Source organism: Pelodiscus sinensis, chromosome 10, assembly GCF_052426305.1.
Source record: "Pelodiscus sinensis isolate ZL-2025 chromosome 10, ASM5242630v1, whole genome shotgun sequence".
In the NCBI taxonomy this organism is placed as follows: Eukaryota; Metazoa; Chordata; order Testudines; family Trionychidae; genus Pelodiscus; species Pelodiscus sinensis.
Window position 1 is genome coordinate 6,740,331 of NC_143061.1, and position 21,446 is coordinate 6,761,776.

A 21,446-nucleotide genomic window follows, 5' to 3' on the forward strand; every position below is an offset into this window, starting at 1 on the left:
TGGATCAGCGGGGGGCAGTTCAAGCTGTGGGACTCCCCACACAAAGTACCCGTGAGGCCTGGGGCTTGGCAGGAGCCGGAACAGAGCAGAGAGCCAGTGGAGAGGGGCAGGGTGTCCAGGGGAGGCTACCCGAGCCCCAGGGGACCAAGCGAGGCTTGGGGAGAGGCCCCAGTCTGGCCCCTGCTCCCAGCGATCTGCCAGTCCCTTTTCCCCGAGCCCCAGGGGACCAAGCGAGGCTTGGGGAGAGGCCCCAGTCTGGCCCCTGCTCCCAGCGATCTGCCAGTCCCTTTTCCCCGGGCCCCAGCCTGTCCCGGGGGACACAGAACAGGCGCGGGGAGGCAGCCCCAGCACTGCTGACGTGGGCAGAGAGCGACCGACCACGTTCTGGCACCCAGAAACTGCAAATGGGGGGGCCCTCCCCCCCCCAAGGACTTTGCGTGCTCCCCGCCTTGGCCAGCAGCCAGAAATGGGGAGGGGCCGAGGTGGGAACATGCAGAAGCAGCATCAGTTGTTCGGGGCCTTTCATCTTTCCCTTTGCCCCTGTCCCGGTGCCAGCCGCCCCAGCTTGCTCACCCGCGGCGATCGCCCGCTTTGATCCGCCAGAGAAGCGGCTATTGTCAGGGACACACTGTGGGACAATTAAGGCCCTTGCAACACGATGTCATCATCGGCCTGCTTGTGTGCAGAGCGGGACAGACACGGCTGCGGGCCCCGGCCCCACGGCAGAGACGGGGGAGCCAGCAACGCCTCCCAACCCACAGTGCTCCTCTGCGTGTGGTGCCCCAGGGCGGGCGATGCACGGACCTGCCATCGCTGTGGGAGCTAGACACCGACAACCTTGTGTGACAGACCGGGCCGGGTCTGGGCACAGCTGAGGGCGTCTGCTCAGGGCGAATTGCTCAAACTCAGGGCTCCTTACAGCCCCGGAGTGGAGGCCCTTCCCAAACAGGCCACAAACCCATCGCACCGAGCGGTTCCGCTGCCAGCCTGGCCTGCCAGAAGCCTCACGAGCAAACCCCTCAGACATCCCAGCGCTCTCCGTGCCCCAAACAGCCCTGAGCCTAACACACAGGTGAGGGGTTATAGGACCCAATCTCACCTACCCCCAACGGGTTCATCCGGTCCCAAGAAACCAGCCACAGGTCCCGATCAATTTACACTCTGGATCTCACCCACAAGACCACGCTGAGCCAATCCTTTAGAATCTAACATCTAGAGGTTTAGTACTAAAAGAAAGAAAAGCACCAGAGTAAGGTTGTTAAGTGTCAGACATTACATGCATCGAATCTCCCAGTTCTCAATGCAGGCCCCCTGCCCTGACCTCTCCTCACACTGCAACCCCTCGCCCTGGGCCCCTCCTCACACCCCGACTCCCCACCCTGGGCCCCTCCTCCCACCCCAACCCCTCACCCTGACCCTTCCTCACACCCCAACCCCCGCCCTGGGCCCCTCCTCACACCCCGACCCCCCCCCCCACCCTGGGCCCCTCCTCACACCCCAATCCCCCGCCCTGGGCCCCTCCTCACACCCCAACCCCCGCCCTGGGCCCCTCCTCACACCCCGACTCCCCACCCTGGGCCCCTCCTCGCACCCCAACCCCTCGCCCTGACCCTTCCTCACACCCCAACCCCCCACCCTGGGCCCCTCCTCACACCCCAATCCCCCGCCCTGGGCCCCTCCTCACACCCCAACCCCCGCCCTGGGCCCCTCCTTGCACCCCAACCCCTCGCCCTGACCCTTCCTCACACCCCAACCCCCACCCTGGGCCCCTCCTCACACCCCAATCTTCTGCCCTGGGCCCCTCCTTGCACCACAACCCCCCGCCCTGAACCTCCCTGCACCCCCCACCCCACACTCTAATTTCTTACAGGTACTGTCGAATTGCACCCCCCCAACCGCCTGCCCTCAGCCTCCCCAGGGCAAGGTGTATTCCCTCTATGTCGCTCACTTTGTATTCAAGCTGCTGCCCATGAATGGGGTTCCCCCCCCCCACTCGTGTGATGCGAAGGAGCAACACACCAGACCAGGCGTGAGTTGAGAGACCCCTCATCTGCCCCCTTCCTCCTCTCTTCTCCAGGCTGAACAGCCCTGGGGGGCTGAGTTTCGTCGGGTAGGGAGGCAGCTCCGCACCCTTCCTCATCTCCCCCGTGCTCCTCTGACCCGGGCCCAGGCCCCCACGTCCTGGCTGGGCTGGGCACCGGGACCTGGAGCCAGTACACACAGGGGTTAACCCCCCTCCCCCACACCAGGCCCTGCCCCCCGCCATCGCTTCCTCCCCAGCTGGTCGGCGAGCAGGTGCCCATGGGCCCGGCCATGAATCGCTCCGGGCGAGAGGGCGGGCGCATCGGCACCAGGGTCCGGGGCCTTTGCAGGCTTTGCGGACGCGTCCGCCCGCGCCCCCGGCCCAGACGCCAGCGGCCAGGCCGTTTGGGGGCCCCGAGTCCGTGCGGGGCTGCAGTGATGTGAACTGACAACAGCGGCTTGGCGAGGCTGGAAGCGTGAAAATGATCAAGCCAGGCGGGTCGCCTGTGATCATTAGGGGGCTGTTTGATGGGGCCGCCTGCTCAGGGGCTGGGAACAATGAACTCATTCAGACCGGGGAAGGCTGCAGCCAGGCCCCTGCTCCCAAGCCAGCCAGCCAGGGCCTGGCCAACTCACTACCCTAATGAATTCCAACTGGATCCGCTCCCCGCCCGCCCCCATTTACCGGCACCTTTGCTCCCCCTTCCCGGCCCTTCCCCACGGCAGGGCCCTGGCACCACCGCCGGGCGCTGCCTTAATGAATTCAGCTGTTTGTGTGTCCCCCAGCATGGGAAAGCGCGGCCCCGTCCCCCCTGGGGCAGTGTATATATACAACGCCATTCGCCCCGGGACCCATTGTTCCCCTGTCATCTCCGGAGCACGCAGCGGTGGAGACAAGGCGCGAGGCCAGGCAGGCAGAGGGGACGAGCCGGCCCGGAACCCGTGCAGAATTTCCACCCGCCACGCCATGCTGCTGCCACTGCTCTGCCTCCTGCAGCTGGCAGCTGGCGCCCCCCTGGGCAAGGAGCTGCACCAGATGCCGGCCAGCGTCCTGCAAGGTCAGTGCCGGGTGCCAGCCGGTCGCCAGGCAAGGGGCTGCCGGGGGCTTTCCTTCCGCGCCTGGTGCAGGGAGGAGGAGGGGGAGCGGGGAACCAGGATTCCTGGGTCCTGTTCCTGGCTCTGGGAAGGGAGTAGGGTCTAGTGGTTGGAGCAGAGCAGCTGGGAGCCAGGACTCCTGGGTCATGTATTCCCAGCTTGGCCTCCTGCTCACCTGGGATGCTGGGCAAACCCCTTCGCCTTCGGTGCACCAGCTGCCCCACGGGTGTGACTGGGCTGAGCCGCTCTCCGCCTCCCCGTGGCTGCGTGTTCATTGGAATGGCGCCGGGATCCCAGCCTGGTGGGTTTCTTCATGGCTGCCCTGGGTGTCTGTCAAGGGCCCGTCAGGCCCATGGGGGGCCCTGCAAGGAGGAGGGGCCGAGGGGGAGCTGTGTGGGGGAGGGGGCCAACCCCACCCTGCATGCACCTGTTGGCATTTGCAGAGTAATCAAAAGTAGTGAGTCCAGGGTGGGCTCACCCCTGAGCCTGAGCCACTGCAGCCAAACCCGCCTCCAATTCCCAGGTGATGGGAAGGGCCGAGCCCTCCCTGGGAGCCTTGAACTGGGGCCGTGCTCTGAGGTAGTTCCTGGCAACCTGAGTGCAACTGCAAAAGGCAGTGGAATGTCACCTCCCATGCAGCCCCCCCAATGCAAGAACATACTCAGTGCAACCCCCCAGTGCAAACACCTTGCATGCAACCCCCAATGCAAATAGCTCGCATGCAGTCTCTGTAACGCAAGCACATACTCAGTGCAACCCCCCAAAGCAAACACCTCACATGCAACCCCCCTAATGCAAGTACATACTCAGTGCAACCCCCTGAATGCAAACACCTCACATGCAACCCCCCGAATGCAAACACCTCACATGCAACTCCCCAATGCAAGTACATACTCAGTGCACCCCCCAATGCAAGTACATACTCAGTGCAACCCCCCGAATGCAAACACCTCACATGCAACCCCCCTAATGCAAGTACATACTCAGTGCAACCCCCCCTAATGCAAGAACATACTCAGTGCAACCCCCCGAATGCAAACACCTCACATGCAACTCCCCGATGCAAGTACATACTCAGTGCACCCCCCAATGCAAGCACATAGTGCAACCCCTCAGTGAAAACAGCTCTCATGCAACCCCCCAATCCAACCACACACACATAATGCAAACCCTCTCCCTCTGCAAATACCCTCCATGCAAACACCTCCCGTGCACCCCTCCCTCCCATGCAAACACATGCATGCCCCCCTCGGCCCAATCCCCAAGGCAACCCCCCAGGAAAAGAACCCCCCAATACAACCCCTCCTGAAAATAATCCCCAGCGCAAACACATTCCACCCTCAATGCAACCCCCCACTGCCCCAGCGCAAACACATCAACCCCAGCTGGAGAGGCAGGGTGCCTTCCCTGCAGTGAGCCTGGTTGCTAAGCGCCGTGAGCAGTGCCCAGCACATGCCCACATTGTGGCATGAAGCCCTGACAAGCCCATTGCAGTTTGGAGGGGTGGGGTGTCCAGCCAGGCTGAACCGGGTCCCCCCAGAGTCTGCCAGTTAGCAGCCTGGCCCCTGGAAGCAGCTGGCCTGAAATCCAGGCACTGGTCCCTGCTGCAGGGAAGCTCCCTGTGTGTCCAACCCGTAACACGCAGTGCACACGGGGAGCCAGGACTTGGGGTCCTGTTCGCCACTATGCTACCTACTCACCTGGGACAGCGAGCGCTCCCCTCCCTGCTGTGCGTGCCAGCTGGCCCCAGTGGCAGAGCGTGGTTCCCAGCACAGGACTGGGAACACAGCACAGGGCAGCGTTGCACGTGTGCGCTGTGAGGCTGACGCAGCAGGGGAAAGACTTGTCTTGCCGGTCTTTGCCGCCTGGAAGGCATGTGGGTCCACACACCGCTCCTGCGTGGCTCGCCAGCTGTACTGCCAGAGTGCTGGTTGTAGCAGGGGCTCCCATTTCCCACTGGCCCTCACGGTCAGACATGGGATGGGATCCCATCCCACAGGGGCAGCCTCCACAGCCTCCTGCACCCCAAAGGATGAGAGACAGGCCTACGGGAGGAGGGAGCCAGCCCCAGGCAGAGGGACCCCCATGCACAGGGCTGGATCAGGGCAGCAGAGCTCCCCGGCCCAGGAGAGACAGAGGCAGGCAGGAGAACCCAGCCCAGCCCCAGATCTCCCGCTGCTGGGGCCTGGCTTGTCCCACTTGGTCTGGCCTGAGTCACAGTCACATAGAGGCCCAATGGGGAGAAGTGGGGTGGAACTGCGCTCTGGGATCCCCCTGCCTGGAGGGCATGGCCAAGGTGCAGCATAAGTAAGAGCAGCCCCAAGGGGCAGCAAAGGGGCTCAGAGCCGACTGGCAGTCAGGGTTGCGGACTAGGGCTAACCGGGCTCCTCTGTCTCTGCAGCTCTGTCCAGCCGGGGGACGCTGGTCCTGGAAGCCGCCCTGAAGAGCGCCCTGGTGGCCCTGGAGGGGGCGCTGGCTGAGCACGAGCGGCAGCTGCGGGAGTGTGGGGCGTGCGTGCCCTGCCTCTTTGGGGACTGCGGCAACCGGAGCAGGGAGTGTGCCGGTGAGTGCCAACCCCCCACCCGCCTGCCCAGCCCCACACACCCGCAGCACACGCTGGCTGGGGGCTCCATCGCTTGTCCGGGGGCACCTGACAGCCCCGTGGCAGGGAGCTCGTTGGTGCGGCATCTGGGGGGACCTGCAGGAGCAGCAGTGGCTCTGCCGTTGCCTGCAGCCTTTTCGCTCCGGCGAGCAGCCCTAGAATAACAGACCAGCTGAGGCAGCCTCCCAGCTGTCTTGGTAACACCAGGTGCGGGAGCTAGAGGGGCTAACCTGTGTGGGCAGCACCATCCCCCACAGTCAGCCCTAAACCTTGCACTCCTGAGAGACCCTACAATAACAAACCCCATATGTGCGCCACACAGCTCTCCCGGGAGTCCCTACAATAACAAACCCCATATGTGCGCCACACAGCTCTCCCGGGAGTCCCTACAATAACAAACCCCATATGTGCGCCACACAGCTCTCCCGGGAGACCCTACAATAACAAACCCCATATGTGCGCAACACAGCTCTCCCAGGAGACCCTACAATAACAAACCCCGTATGTGCACAACACAGCTCTCCTGAGAGACCCCATGATAACCAAGCTGTGCATGCGCAGCCCAGCTCGCTGGAGAGACCCTACACTAACAAACAAGGGCCCGTCCAATGGGTATTCAGACTGCACAATGGGAGAGGCACTGGAGGGAGGGGGCAAGGGGAAGGAAGGAAATCCAGCCGCGTGGTGCCCAGCTGACTGCACAGCTCCGTGGGCAGAGAGTGGGCTCTGCTTTCACCTGTCTCCTCTCTCCCCAGCCCCGGAGGCACCTCTGGCTCCCCTGCCCAGCTGCCAAGCGGTCCTGGAAGCACAGGCCGCCCCGGAGCCGGCCGAGAGGAACTGGGCCCTGAGCCAAGCGTGTGCCCCCTACCGGCGCCTGTGTCCCGCCGACAACCTGAGCCCCGACGCCTGCGTGCGGCTGATGGCCGGGCGCTGCCAGCTGCGCCTGCAGGAGTGCAGTAGGTGCCAGCCCAGATCGGGGGCTTGCCAGCTGCAGGAGGCCGCTGAGCGGAGTTCACCAGGCGGGGGGAAGCTGTTTCCCTCATTTAATGCCCAAGCAACTCCAGGCCCAGCCCCCCCCCCCCCCCACGGTCCCCTCACAGCAGGGGCTGGAGGGGAGTCACCCACTGGGGCCGAGCCCACCCCTGCACAGCACAGGCAGCCCCAAGAGCTGGTGCTGAACACGGCTTGGCTCCTCTGGCCGGCTGTGCCAGCCGCCACCCTCAGCTACAGCCTCACGGCCCTCTCCACACCACTCATGATTTCATATACCTCTATCATATCCCCCCCCAGTCTCCTCTTTTCGGGTGTGTCTAGACTACATGCCTCCTTCGACGGAGGCATGTAGATTAGCCAGATCGGAAGAGGGAAATGAAGCCGCGATTAAAATAATCGCGGCTTCATTTAAATTTAAATGGCTGCCCCGATCTGCCGATCAGCTGTTTGTCGGCAGATCGGGGCAGTCTGGACGCAACGCGCCGACAAAGAAGCCTTTCTTCATCGGCACAGGTAAGCCTCGTGAAACCAGGTTTACCTGTGCCGATGAAGAAAGGCTTCTTTGTCGGCGCATCGCGTCCAGACTGCCCCGATCTGCCGACAAACAGCTGATCGGCAGATCGGGGCAGCCATTTAAATTTAAATGAAGCCGCGATTATTTTAATCGCGGCTTCATTTCCCTCTTCCGATCTGGCTAATCTACATGCCTCCGTCGAAGGAGGCATGTAGTCTAGACACACCCTTCGAAACTGAAAAGTCCCAGTCGCTTTAGCCTCTCCTCATATGGGACTCGTTCCAAACCCCTAATCATTTTAGTTGCCCTTTTCTGAACCCTTTCCAAAGCCAAAATATCTTTTTTGAGGTGAGGAGACCACATCTGTACACAGTATTCAAGATGTGGGCGTGCCATAGTTTTATACAGGGGCAGTAAGATATTCTGGGTCTTATTTTCTATCCCTTTCTTAATAATTCCTAGCAGAGTGAATACAATCCCCACCGTGCCACAACCCGACAATAACCTGTGGGGAAACCAGGCCTGGGTGCCCACTGCTCTGCCTTGCAGCTGATGGTGCCAGGGCAAACACTCCCCCATCCCCGCCCCCAGACGGGACAGAGCAAGGGAGCCACTGGGTCCCAGGCTGTGTCAGCTCCTCCCCCAGTGGATGACCCCAGCCAACTGAGCAGCTGGGTTCCACTGGTGGGAGACCCTATAATAAACAAACCACGGTGGGCACCCCTAATGCTCCAAGGAGACCCTCTGATAACACACCAGTGTGTGGAACCCCAGCATTCCCAGGAGACCCCAAACCAGCGTGGGCCACCCCACGCTCTCAGGAGACCCTACAATAATAAACCCCAAATGGCAGGGAATCCCATGTAGGAGGCTGATTTCCACTGGAGGATGGAGGGGGCCCAGCCAGGGGAGGTGGGGAGTCCAGGAGGCTCGTCACGTGGGAGGAACGTGAACCCTTCTCGCCCCCCTGCAGGGCTGCAGAGCGACAGGGACGATCTCAACAGCCTCGCAGACCAGCCAGCACCGGGTGAGTGTGAAGCTGTTTGAGGGGTGGGGGGGGCACATCCCACCCCAGGTGTGCAGTGGGGCAGAGGCGGGGGCTGGGCATTGCCTTGCAGCCAGGCAGGGAGGTCCCCTCTCTGTCTGCACGGGCAGCATTAGCAGCTGGCAGGGCTGCCCCAGGACTGCGTGCTCCCCGGCCCACCCTCACCTGCAGACACCCTGCAGGGCACCCTGGGTGTGCGCCCCCTGCAGTACGTTCCTGGAACACACACGCACGTGACAGCTCCATGAAGACAGACCATTCCACTCCCGCTCCCAGCCCCATGCTGGTCCCAGCCACGCCGAGCCCTGTTAAAGGAACAGGCGCTCCAGCCGGGGGCTGCAGGCTGGGGAGCGGGGGGGACACCGGCAAAGCTGTGGAGAGCCTCACGCCTCCTCCCGTCTGACCACTTCTCTCTTTTCCTCTCCAGGCACTTGCGGCCAGGGGCTGGCGGTGCCCAATGCCACAGCGGCCAAGGGCAAGATCGTGGGGGGCAGCGTGGCCCCGCGGGGCGCCTGGCCCTGGCTGGTCTCGGTGCGGCTGGCTGGGGAGCTGATGTGCGGCGGGGTGCTGGTGGGGGACGCCTGGGTCCTCACGGCAGCGCACTGCTTCGCCGGGTACGGCTGGGGCCAACTCGGGGGAGCGTGGGCAGCGACGGGGCCCAGCAGCCTGGCAGCACAGAGGGAGGATCTCCCATGGGAGCACTGAGTGCCGCTGGCTGGGGCAGAGATGGGCTGGCTGCCCCAACAACAGGGCAGCCCCCGCCATGCCACCCTGCTAAGTCCTGGCCCTGCCACGCCCTGCTGGGGCCAGATCCTCTGTGCAGATAGCAGGAGGGGGGCCTGGCTCTCCCAGCTCACCCCCTGCTCTGCTCCCCTGCAGGAACCGCAATGAGCTGGCCTGGACGGTGGTGGTGGCAGACTACGATCTCGCCAAGCGGGATGAGGGCGAACAGGTCCTGCCCGTTAACCGCATCATCACCCACCCCAAGGTAAGAGGCGCCTCCAGGCTGCCCCCTACCGGACCACCCACTCCCAGCAATCTGAGCACCCCCCTGCTGCCCCACCCGACCCCTGCTCCTCTCCCCCACAGTTCAACCCCAAGACCTTCCACGGCGACGTGGCACTGCTGGAGCTGGCCCACCCAGTGGCTCCTTCCGCGTGGCTGAGCCCGGTGTGCCTGCCCGAGGGCCCCCAGGAGCCTGGCCCAGGGACGCCCTGCTACATCGCCGGCTGGGGCTCCCTCTACCAAGGTAGGTGGGGGGCAGGGCTGCCCAGCAATCCCCAACGCCCCTGACGAGTGGGTCCCTTCTCGGGGCTGTGCGGGTTGGTCCGGGCACTTTTCCTGCCGGAGCAGCATCCCCTGCAGGCCAGTGGGCCCCAGCTACTCGGGCATCTCCCCGAGCCCAGCATGGAGCACCCAGGATCTCAGTTAACCCAGCAGCCAGGCTGGCTGCCCTCATGCCCCCCGGCAGAGCCCCCAGCGGGCTGCAGACGGGCCAGTGATGGCACCTATCTGTCTGGCCAGCGTGGCTCGGGCCCCAGGTGGGGGGGCTGCCTGTGACTCGCTCTTGGCCCTGGCAGAGGGGCCGTCGGCCGAGGTGGTGATGGAGGCGCGAGTGCCCCTGCTGAGCCAGGATGCCTGCCGCAGCGCACTGGGCAAGGACCTGCTCACCAACGCCATGTTCTGTGCTGGTTACTTGGCTGGTGGCATCGATTCCTGCCAGGTAATGGCTGGGAGAGCGGGGGGGGGGAGAGGGAGTGCCCCCCCATGGGGTCATGGGCAGCTGCCACGGAGCAGCCAGTGCCCAGCCAGCAGTGACGCTGCAGTCACTGGAGGGCAGAGCCGCTGCCCTGGCACACAGCAACCTGGAATCCCCAGGCACAGCCTAGTAGCAGTGCCAGGCATGGGTGCGGGGACGGGGAGCCAGCAGGGAGCTCCCTGCATCCTGATCATTGAGAAGCAACCTGGCGTGGTAGAAAGCTGGGGGTGGACTGCACGTAAGTCAAGGGGCGGCTGGGACCCAGGGCTCCAGGGTCCTATCGCCAGCTCAGCTGCTGAGGGGGGCCTGCCCATCTCTGTGACTCAGTTTACTCTCTAACCCTCTTCAGCATATTCATAAATGATCCAGAGAAAGGGGTAAACAGCGAGGTGGCAACATTTGCCGATGCTACTAAATTGCTCAAGATAGTTCAGTCCAAAACAGACCGTGAGGAGCTTCAAAAGGATCTGACAAAACTAGGAGACTGGGCGACGAAACGGGAAATGAATTTTAATGTTGATAAATGCAAAATAATGCACATGGGAAAAACATAATCCCAACCATACGTACGAAATGATGGGGACGAAATTAGCTATTACCACTTGAGAGAGAGATTTTTGGAGTCATTGTGGATAGTTCTCTGAAAATACCCACTCAATGGGCAGCAGCAGTCCAAAAAGCAAACCGCATGTTGGGAATCATTAAAAAGGGGACAGAGAATAAGACAGAGAACATGTGATTGCCTCTAATAAATCTATGGTATGCCCACATCTTGAATATTGCGTATCCACCTCATCTCAAAAAAGACAGCTTTGGAGAAAGTTCAGAAAGGATAACAAAAAGTAGGGGCTTGGAATGGGTCCCACGTGAAGAGAGATTAAGACTGGGACTTTTTTGTTTAGAAAAGAGCAGACTAAGGGGGGATATGATAGAGGTCTATAAAATCATGAGTGGTGTGAAAAAAATGAATAAGGAAAAGTTATTTACTTGTTCCCATAACATAAGAACTAGGGGTCACCAAATGAAATCAATGGGTAAGGTTTAAAACAAACAAAAGAAAGTCGTTCTTCACACAACCTGTGGAACTCCTTGCCAGAGGAGGTTGTGAAGGCCAGGATTTTAACAGGGTTCAAAAAAGAGCTAGATAGATTCACGGAGATTAGGTCCGTCAGTGGCTATTAGCCAGGATGGGTAGGAACGGTGTCCCTAGTCTCTGTTTGTCAGAAGCTGGGAACGGAGGATAGAAAAGGGATCACTTGATGATTCCCTGTTGGGTTCATTCCCTCTGGGGCGCCTGGCATTGGCCACTGTTGGAAGACAGGACACTGGGTCGGATGAAGCTTTGGTCTCACCCAGTCTGGCAGTTCTTATATTCTCTGCCCAAAGGGGTCAATGGCAAGATGGGCCAGTTGGAGGGAGGCTTCCTAGGCCACATTCTTCCGGGGGGACCTTAGAGCTGGCCCCTGCTTTGTGCCAAACTGGGGCTGCTTCCCCTGCAGGGAGATTCCGGCGGGCCCCTGACGTGCCGGGAGCCCGGCTCGCTGCAGTCCGTGCTGTACGGCATCACGTCCTGGGGGGACGGCTGCGGGGAGCAGGGCAAGCCAGGCGTGTACACCCGCGTGACGGCCTTCGCCGACTGGATCCGCCACCAGATGGACCGTGAGTGCCTCGGCTGTCTTGGCAGCAGGGGCCGTGGAGGGCACGGGCCAGGGCAGAGCGGCATGAACCTCGGGGCCGTGGGCTGGGAGTCGGGCACGGACCAGGCATTGGCGGGCTGGGACCAGGCACTGGATCAGCCAGGGTGAAAGGGGGCCCGGATGGCGGCACCGGGGGAGGAACTGAGCCAATAGGAGTCAGGCTTTGTTGGGGGATGGCTGGGACAGCACCTGCGCTGTGGTCCTTTTCCCATCCCTCACACCGCGCCCCCGGCCCTCCCAGGATCGCCCGCCAGCCGAGAGCCCACCTGCCTTGAGCTGCTGGCCGCGTCCCAGCTGCCCGGCGAGCGCCAGCGGGCAGAGCTCGCCAGCCTGTGCTCCTTCTACGGCCAGTCGTGCGCCCCGCCCCTGGGCCAGGCTGCCTGCGCCCGCGTCGCCGAGGAGACCTGCAGGGTGGAGAGGCAGAGATGCGGTGAGTGGCGCGGCCCTGGGGGGCCCGGGACACACGGTGAGCTCTTGGCGTGAGCTGGGGGCTCTGACCCTGAGCACGCTTTGGGCCTCGGGCTTATGCCTGTGTGCAGAGCCCCCCTCTGCTCCCCCCCAGCAGACGGGGCTGCCTGAGGGAAAGACCGGGGGGAGCAGAGCAGGGTGGGGGTCTGCTCCGGGAGTGAGGTTGAGGTCCTTGGGGCTGGGCCTGCCTGCCCCTCGAGCTAACGGAGGAGGGAAGGGGGGAAAGCTGATAACATGCTGGAGGGGCCGAGCAAGGGCCCAGGGCCCGCCAGGCCCAGGCCGCTGAGCTAAAGGCACATGGGCCTTGCTGAGTCAGGGCCGTGCCAGCTGCCATGTGGCGCTGACTCTGGGGGCACTGGCCAGCATCCTGTCCCCCTCCCCTCCGGTCCCAGAGCTGCGCTCCTACGCCCAGACGCTGCTGGATTTCCTGCGCCGCGCCGAGGACTTCTTCCGAAACCAGGTGGACTTCACCTTCTTCACCCACACCCTGCCCCGCTTCATGGAGCAGCTCTACGGGCACCTCTTCCCCGCCCGGGCACGCCGGGCCACGGCAGGTACCCGCCTCCCAGATCTGCCACCCCCACCTCCCCTGCTCCTCTGGACCTCCCACCTGCGCCTTCCCCACCCGAGCCATGCCTGGGACCCCCATCCCGCCAGGTCTCCCATCCTCCATCTCAGCCATGCCTGGGACCCCCATCCCGCCAGATGTCCAGTCCCCCACCTCAACCATGCCAGGGACCCCACATCCTGCCAGGTCTCCCATCCCCCATCTCAGCCATGCCTGGGACCCCCATCCCGCCAGATGTCCAGTCCCCCACCTCAACCATGCCAGGGACCCCACATCCTGCCAGGTCTCCCATCCCCCATCTCAGCCATGCCTGGGACCCCCACCTCCCTACCCAGGACACAGCAAAGGCCCCCCCCAGTCCCTCACCTCCCCCACTATGGCCATGTCAGGGACTCGCAACTGGGACCACCCATACCCCACCCATACCCCACCTCCCCATCCCTGGATCCCCACATCCCAGCTCTGTGCCCGCACAGGGACATAGGGGGACCCACTCACATTCCTGGGAGAACCCAGTTCCCCCCTCCACACTTAGCATGGGCTCCCCAATTCCCCCGGCTACAGCCTGGCACCTGCCGTCCCTCCTCAGCACTGCGTGGGGTACAGAGTTCTTCCAGGAGCCGGCTGCCTCCCTTAGACTATGTCTACACTCACGTCTTCTTCCACGAGAAATATGCAAATGAGGCTAAGCGTGGAATATCACCAAGCCTCATTTGCATACCTAACGAGCCTCCATTTTTGCAGAAGAGGCTTTTGCGCCAGAAGGAGCTGACTACACTGCCCCTTCTTGCACAAGAGGGGTTTTCTTGCGTAAGAAGGGGCCGTGTAGACAGCTCCTTCTGGCGCAAGAGCCTCTTCTGCAAAAATGGAGGCTCATTAGGGATGCAAATGAGGCTCAGCGATATTCCACGCTTAACCTCATTTGCATATTTCTCATGCAAGAAGCTGCAAGTGTAGACCTAGCCTTAGTGTCCAGCCGCCTGTACAGGGGCTGTCAGCCCTGGGCTGGGTCTGCACCAGGGAACCGGGCCAGCTCCTTGGCACATGCCCACTGCAGCCCCCCACCCTGCCCCACATGCTCCCCAGCTCCCTACTGCCAGGACTGAGTCTTGTATCATCCCCCCAGGGCAGGCAGGCGAGGGGCAAGCGAGCCCTGAGGAGCTGCAAAGCAGAGGGCTCCTGAGCGCCCCCAGCAGGTAAAGACAGAGAGGTGAGGGACTGGGGGAGGCAGGAGGGTGGGGCCAGCTGTGGGGCAGGGCTTGGGGGCTGGGAGGGATGGGGACAGGCCGTGGGGCACATCCCCCCCCAGCCCAATGTCCCCAACTGCTTGGACACACTCTGAGCCAGGGTCCAGACAGCCATGGGCACGGGGCTCTGTGGGGCCGGCGTTTGGGGGTAGAACTGGGGCGAAAGGAGGTAACAGAGGGTCTGGCCAGGGGCTGCTGGGACCCTCTCCCAATGCTCTGCTGCTACCTGCCTCTCACCCTACCCCTCCTCGCAGGGCCCCGTCCCCACCCTTCACGGGGCTGTTCCAGGCCGTGGGCCCCACGCTGGAGGACTGGGTGCAGGAGCTGAGCGCCGTGGCTGGGGGGGACATGGCCCCCCCAGCTCCTGCACTGACTGCCGGGCAGCTCCAGGGGGGGGAGCAGCACTTCCTGCAGGTAAGGGGGCTCTGATCGGGGTGGGGGACCCCCTGCCCTCCCAAAGAGGGCAGCACTGCAGCCTCTGAGCACCTGGCCCTGCTGGCTCACAGCTGAACCCCAATCCTTCTGGTCCCCACTGGCCTAGTCCAGGAGCAAGAGCAGCTGGAAACTCTGTCTGACTCCAGCACCCCTCCCCTTACGCTCCTTCAGCTTACCCCTCCCGCCCTGATCTCAACTCAGACCCCCACCCACCCACCCCACAGCCCCTTCCTGACCCCATCATCCCCCTGCCTCATCTGGCCCCAGCACAAACCCTGCCCTTCCACCTCTCTGGGCCCTCCTCCCAGCAGGTGCTAGCATGCCTGCGGCTGCCCCCCATTCCCAGCTGGGCCCACTAACGCCCTGGCTACGTCTACACTGGCACCCTTTTCCGGAAATGCTTAAAACGGAACAGTTTTCCGTTATAAGTATTTCCGGAAAAAGCGCGTCTACATTGGCAGGGTGCTTTTCTGGAAAAGCCCTTTTTCCGGAAAAGTGTCCGTGGCCAATGTAGACGCGCTTTTCCGGAAAAAAGCCCCGATCGTCATTTTCGCAATCGGGGCTTTTTTGCGGAAAAGACTATTGTGCTGTCTACACTGGCCCTTTTCCAGAACAGTTTTTCCGGAAAAGGACTTTTGCCCGAACGGGAGCAGCATAGTTTTTCCGGAAAAGCACTGACAATTTTACAGTAGATCGTCAGTGCTTTTCCGGAAAAGCAAGTGGCCAGTGTAGACAGCTGGCAAGTTATTCCGGAAAAGCAGCTGCTTTTCCGGAATAAGTGGCCTAGTGTAGACACAGCCCCCGTGTCTCTCCGGTGCAGCAGGCTGAGGGGGCAGCGGGGGAGCTGAAGGGGCCCGGCTGGGCCTTTCTCCAGAGGCTGCAGGCTGAGCTGGACACCCCAGGAGCAGGGCCACGGCCAGGAGCTGCCTCCGCGCTGAACCGTGAGTGCTTGCGGAGGAAGGAGCTGGGTCACATCATGGGGCGCATGCCCCAGCTAATCCCAGCTCCGTGGGTCTGCGGGCCTGCCACGGCACGGCCTTGCCCGGGTCCGTCTGCGGGCCTGCCACGGCACGGCCTAGCCCGGGTCCGTCTGCGGGCCTGCCACGGCACGGCCTAGCCCGGGTCCGTCTGCGGGCCTGCCACGGCACGGCCTAGCCCGGGTCCGTCTGCGGGCCTGCCACGGCACGGCCTAGCCCGGGTCCGTCTGCGGGCCTGCCACGGCACGGCCTTGCCCGGGTCCGTCTGCGGGCCTGCCACGGCACGGCCTTGCCCGGGTCCGTCTGCGGGCCTGCCACGGCACGGCCTTGCCCGGGTCCGTCTGCGGGCCTGCCACGGCACGGCCTTGCCTCTTGCCACACTGAGCAGTCTCGGGCACTCCGGGGCCAGCTGGGCCGCCCGGCTCGGGGTGGCATTGCCGTGTGTTGCACGGGTCCTGCATGGAGCCAGGGTGAGGGGGAGCCTGCCCTTGCCCCGCAGGCTGCTTGGAGCCTCTCTCTGTGGCAGGATCGGCAGCTGCGGGGGACCCGTCCCTGCGGGCGAGGAGAGCGCGGAGGGGAGCCAGCGCGGGCGACGAGGGACCAGGGGATCACAGAGGTCTGCCCCTCAGTGGCACAGGCCCCGACCCCCCCACATTCAATGGGGGAGGGTTGCTCTGGGACCCACCCTGCAGCCAAGAGGTGCCCAGCTACCACCGTGCCCCATTGGGACAGAGTCTAAACCACAGCTACCCTGGCAGCTGCGATCCGCCTGACAGGCCCTGAGCAGCTGGGCTGAGCCAGCTCCTCCCCTCTCCCCGGCCCTTCCTTCTTCACCCCCCCCCCCCCGCAGGGATCAGGACCCCCAGATCAGAGCTATGCCAGGCTAGTGGGTCATCTGCCCCAGAGCCCTCCCCCCAGTGCTGTGTAACCCCCCCCCCGCCCTCTTAGCTGGAAGTGGGGTCTTTGCTCCCCCTGCAGACTGGGTGGTGTTGCTGTGCCCCATTGCACAGCGGTGACCCCCCCACTCCAGAGACAGCGGCAGAACAGCTTGTCCAGCCCTGTGGGTCCCACGGAGACAAAAGGCACCCGGGAAATGCCAGCGGGTGGGTGGCAGCGGACAGCCTACGGCACCGGCCCCTGGTACCCTGGCATTCCAGGAGCCAGGGGATTTCCCCATGTACCTGAGTGTCCCCTTTCCCCTGCCCCAGGCTGCCCGGGGCTGCAGGAGGCGGCGCTGCGGGTGCGGACGGTGCAGGAGCTCTACCGCTGGGTCCTGCAAGTCCCGGAGGGGGAGCTGGCCATGACCTTCCAGGAGGTGAGTGACTGCACCCCCAGGACACTGGTGCTGGTTGGTGGCCTCTGCTCTTGGGCTGCCGAGCCTGCCTCCAGCCGGCTGCAAGGACTACTGCTGCTGAGAGCCACCCCCGCATTGTCCCATCTTCCTCCCTCCACCGGCCTCTGCTGCCTCTATCCATCCCCCATTGGTCTCCATCACCCCCCCTTGTCCCCCAGCTGAGTGGGGAGAGTCTGTCCCCCTCCGCAGGCTGCCCACACCCAGCGGGGGGCTGCTTTCATCTCCGTGCAGCCCGCATCCAAACCCCGCTGCCGGGGCGGGGCGGATACCACCCTTCGGAGCCCTTGAGCCCAGCTCCTTTCAGGGGCGGCCAGCCAGCTGCAGCCCGCAGCCACGGGGAGTCCGCTTGCTCCCCCCTCGCTCTGACCACCAGCTCCTGCTGCCTCCCCATCCGCTCCCCCTGACACTCCTCCCCTCTCCCCACAGATCCAGGTGGACCTGGGCTCCAAGAACGCCAAGGGGCTGTACAGGGCGCGGGCGCGGGCCACGGTGGGGGGGAAAGCCACCGCCTTCCCCGCCCTGGTGGGGCTGGAGAGCGAGGCGCTGTACCGCAGCATGCCCGGCCTCATCGCCCTGGCGCTGGAAGCTTTGCAGACCTAACGCGCCCCCCGGTGCCCCTGCCAGCTCCCGGGGGGGAGAGGCGAGCCGGCCGGGGGGCACTCCTCAGCGCCAGCCTGGAGCCAGAGTCCGACACCAGCCGGGCGCTCGGCACAGCCCACAGGACCCGGCCTGCCGCAGCCCGTTGCCATGGAGACTGCCGGGATGCCAGCGCCTCACAGCAAGGCCGCCCTGGGCAAGGGGGCAGCCAGCACTGGGGGGGTTCCTTCACTTCCCAGCCCCCCCCACACTGAGGCAGGGGGCCTATGGGGCTAAGCCAACCTGCAGCTGTGCCCCCCCCCCCCCCCCCGGCAAGGCACGGCCTGGCCGCCAGAAGGAGCAGCCTCCCCCGGCCATCCCTCTCTCAACACAGCTGGGTCGTAGAGGGCTCTCGCCCCAGGGAGCTGCCTCAGGCTGCCACACGGTCCCCAGAGGGAGCCCATCCTTTGGGGTGTCCCCCGGCTCCCGCCCTGGGGGCACCCCCCTCAGAAGCTATTTATTTGTACAAAGAAAGGGTTATTTTTGAAATTAAATCTATGTTTTATGGTAACAAGTGTCAGCAACAAACAAGTCCACAAGGCATCTCAGCAGGTGGGGGGGGCGCAGTGGGGGGGCTTTTACCCTACTTGGTGTCCCTGGGCTCCCGGGTGTGACAGGGGCAGCTCTTTGGTGTCTCCAGCAGATGGTGAGCTCTTAACATGCCAATTCTCCCCTGGGGGGGGGCCATCCCTGGCTGGGGGCCCTCTCTCCATGCTCCCCTGCCCTCATATCCCTCCCCCCAGCTCTGCACTGCCTGCTGCCCCAGCAGCCCCATGAGATGGACCCCCCCCCCCCACCATTCCCGGGCGCTGCCTTTTGGGCTCAGGGATCCGCTTTCAGCAGCCGAGAGGTTATTTCCATCAGCCCCAGCTGTCAGGCGGGCTGAGTGCGACAGGGCAGGCTGGGTCCACACTGAGTGTGCCCACCCCACAGGGGCAAAGGGGCACAGACAGCTCCCCCCCCCCCACTCCCAACAGCTACAGGCCCCTCAGTCACCTCCCCAGGCACCTGCTGCAGTCTCCCCACACCGGGGAGCATGGGCTAGTGGTTAGAGCAAGGGAGGGGTGGGGACTCCTGGGAAGGGGTGAGAGCTAGTCCGAGTTGGGGACATGGGAGCAAGCACTCCTGGGCTGTCCTTCCAGCTACAGCAGGGAATGCGGCCTAGTGGCTAGAGCAAGGATTGGACACCAGGTACCCACCCTGCCCTGATAGAGGCAGCGCCACTGGGGGAACCAGCACAGCTCCACGTACCCACCCTGGCAGCCACCCCATCCGGCCAACCCTAGCACCATGACACCTTCCACCTCCTCCCTGGTGGCCAGAGCCCCCACAGTCCTGGCCAGTCCCCTCCCCGGAGATCCCAGCATGGCACACCACAGGCACTGAGCATGGAGGAAGGGAGCAGGCTGGGGGGCTCCCCAGCTGAGCATGAGCAGGGAGGCACAGACTGTGAGGGCCACAGGCCAGCTGAGCACCGTAAGCTGCTGGTGAGCACCTCTCCCCATTTAAAGGGACAGGTGGGCTGGGCTGTGGTGAAGCCAGGTGTTCGGGTGTGACAGCCTCACAGGCAGAGAGCAAGGACAAGGACCTCCAGGGGGAGAGATCCCAGTGGTCCCGTCTCACGTGGGACCAGCCTGCCCTCCGTCGTCTGCAAAGGAGGGGGCATGCCAAGCAGCAGCCCCCAGGATCGTCCCCTCACCTCCTGTAGGTACCACACAAGGCCCTGGGCTGCATGCCCCAGGAGCAATCCCACATGGGCAAAGGAGCAGGCAGGACACCCCATGGTCAGGGGAGTGTGTGTGTGTGGGGGGAGCAAGGGAGGGTGCACCAGGGCCCACTGCAAGCAGTGCCCCCACCTGGCCATCAGCTCAGCCAGCACCCCTACCTGCAGCTGGACTCCACCGGCTTCCATCTGCAGCCAAGAGCCACGGCCTCCCCTTCACGACTCAGCCCTCTGGTCTAGGCTCTCAGTGCATCTCCCCCTGCCCAGGACAAAGCCCTGCCACCCGCGGTGCCACTTCCCCAGGAGCCTCTGGGGAACCCAGGCCTGCCCGCTAGGCCAGGTCCCAGTCCAGGGACCCTCTACGTGGCTCCCATGGTGCTGCTGCACAGTCCTTGTTCCTACCAGCCTCCAATGCACTGGCTTGCTCCCAGGAAGGGACTGCACCCTCCTCCCCACAGCCCCCCTCTGCTGCCAGCTTCCCGGCTTTGTAAGCCCAGCCGCTCCGCTCCCAGCTGCCCTTCATCAGCCACTTAGGCCATTGCAGCCCCTGGCTTGCCTCAGGTGCGGCCTGTAGGTGAATTGGCCTAATTCAGCCTTGTGGGGGTGGACTCCCTGTCCCACCAGGCCTTTCCCCTGTGGTCCTCCAGAGACTCCCCATCCAGGGCTAGGGGCCAGCCCGCTAACGCTCCCCTCCCTGGCCAGCCCCCCAAGAAGCAGCCGCTGCCGGGCCCCTACATTCATAGCATCTGTGACGGCGCAGTCCTGGCCTCCCTCCGTCCTGCAGCCCCATAGCAGCACAAACAGTCTCCACCAGCCCGTAGAATACAGAGGGGTTCCTTGATTTTCCAGAATACAGCACGGCCCACACATGATGTGGCTACAGGGGCCGGGGCCAGGATGCCTCCGACCCTCGGGTTAGGGGTCCGTCACCCCCAGCTTAGCCTCTTCTCCCCATGCTTCCCAGACCGCAACTGCCTTCCCCCTGCTCCCCCAAACCTACCGTTGGTCTCTGCCCCCCTGCCTATTGTCTCCCTCCCTGCTCTCAACCTATCGGACAGGTTGGGGGTCTTTTGTCCTGCTGGGCCCTGCTACTGACAGCCGCCAGTGGGGGTCACCCACAGCCCACCGCCCAAGCATTGTAGTGACACTACACCGCAGCATCACCTGGGGAAACGGAGCACCAAAACCAAAGGCAGGGCAGCCCTGGCTTGGCTGCGGAGTGGGGTGCCTGCCTGTTTGGAGCCCCCCGGCTCAAACTCTCAGCCCTGTGGCCGGAAAGGCTGCAGTTAGCCCCAGGCAGTCTCTCCCTGTGAGCCCGGGGAATTGATGCCCGAGGTCACCCTGAGCAAGTGCTTCTCTCTGTGAAGCCTGGGCATTCGCGGGGTGGGGTTCAGCCCCAGGCAGGCTCTCGCTGGGGCCTGGGAATCGGGGGTCACGGTCACCCCAAGGTGCTCAGAGCCGTCAGTGCGTCTCTGTGTAGGACCAGTTAGAAGAGACCGGCGTGCCCCAGCCAGGGGACTCACCCAGAGGCTACATGGGCGTGGGGGAGAGGCCTGCCAGCTGCTGAATGGCCAGATCTCAGGGAGAGGGGAGGGGGGCTTGCGTCCCTGTGCTGCAGGAGGTCTCCTTGGAGTCCCCGGAAATGTGGGCGGGGACCTCTCTCAGCCTGCCACCAAAGGCCAGGGTATGGCACCTTTCACAAGGAAAGCTCGGCTCCCCACCGTGGGGCAGGCATCTGGGGGCGCCCCCCAGAAGTGGTGTCGGAAGAACACTAGCTCCCCCTCCCAGCCACTCACGTGCCCGTCCCTAGTGGCTCTGGCGCTGGCCATCTTGCTCGTGGGCCACTGCGGCTGTCGGGCAGACCCCGCCTGAGCCTCCCGTGTCAAAACCACCCTCCCACTACCTCTGTGCATTAAGGCGGCAGAGAGGGCTGGGCAGCCTGCCTCCAAGGCCCTGGCACGGATGGGGTGGGGCAGACACAGGAGGGCAGGCTGTTTGGCCCTGCAGGACAGATGTCTTTGCCGGGGAAGGAGCCAGGCGATGCCACACCCACCCCCTCACAGCCCCAGAGTGCCGGGGCAGGAGCCGGCGTTGGGGGACTCTCTTGTCTCCCACATCCTCCACGCACCAGCCGCCTCTCCCCTGTCCACCCCCGCCCTCCTCACCCGCACAGGAGCCTCCCCCCATGGTGCCACCCTGCACCTCTCGGCCTCGCTCACCCCCACTGAGGAACATGGACATGGTGATAATATTTGTATGAGGCCCACGTGTGCCTCGGTTTCCCCGCTCTCTGCATTGCTGGGCACTGTGT

The 21,446-nt window shown here is 63.7% G+C and overlaps 1 protein-coding gene across 1 annotated transcript; it reads left to right on the forward strand.

Annotated features, from left to right (window-relative positions):
* The first annotated feature begins 1,880 nt into the window (after positions 1-1,880).
* Positions 1,881-17,881, forward strand: PRSS56 (serine protease 56). Its single transcript, XM_089780989.1, has 17 exons — positions 1,881-3,080; positions 5,519-5,680; positions 6,475-6,675; positions 8,200-8,253; positions 8,699-8,885; positions 9,151-9,259; positions 9,361-9,520; positions 9,852-9,994; positions 11,530-11,689; positions 11,969-12,157; positions 12,588-12,749; positions 13,890-13,959; positions 14,265-14,424; positions 15,266-15,386; positions 15,949-16,038; positions 16,631-16,737; positions 17,203-17,881. Exons 1-17 carry the CDS (start codon positions 2,666-2,668, stop codon positions 17,374-17,376), a joined length of 2,664 nt encoding a protein of 887 aa, XP_089637115.1. The 5' UTR covers positions 1,881-2,665; the 3' UTR covers positions 17,377-17,881.
* The last annotated feature ends 3,565 nt before the right edge of the window (positions 17,882-21,446 follow it).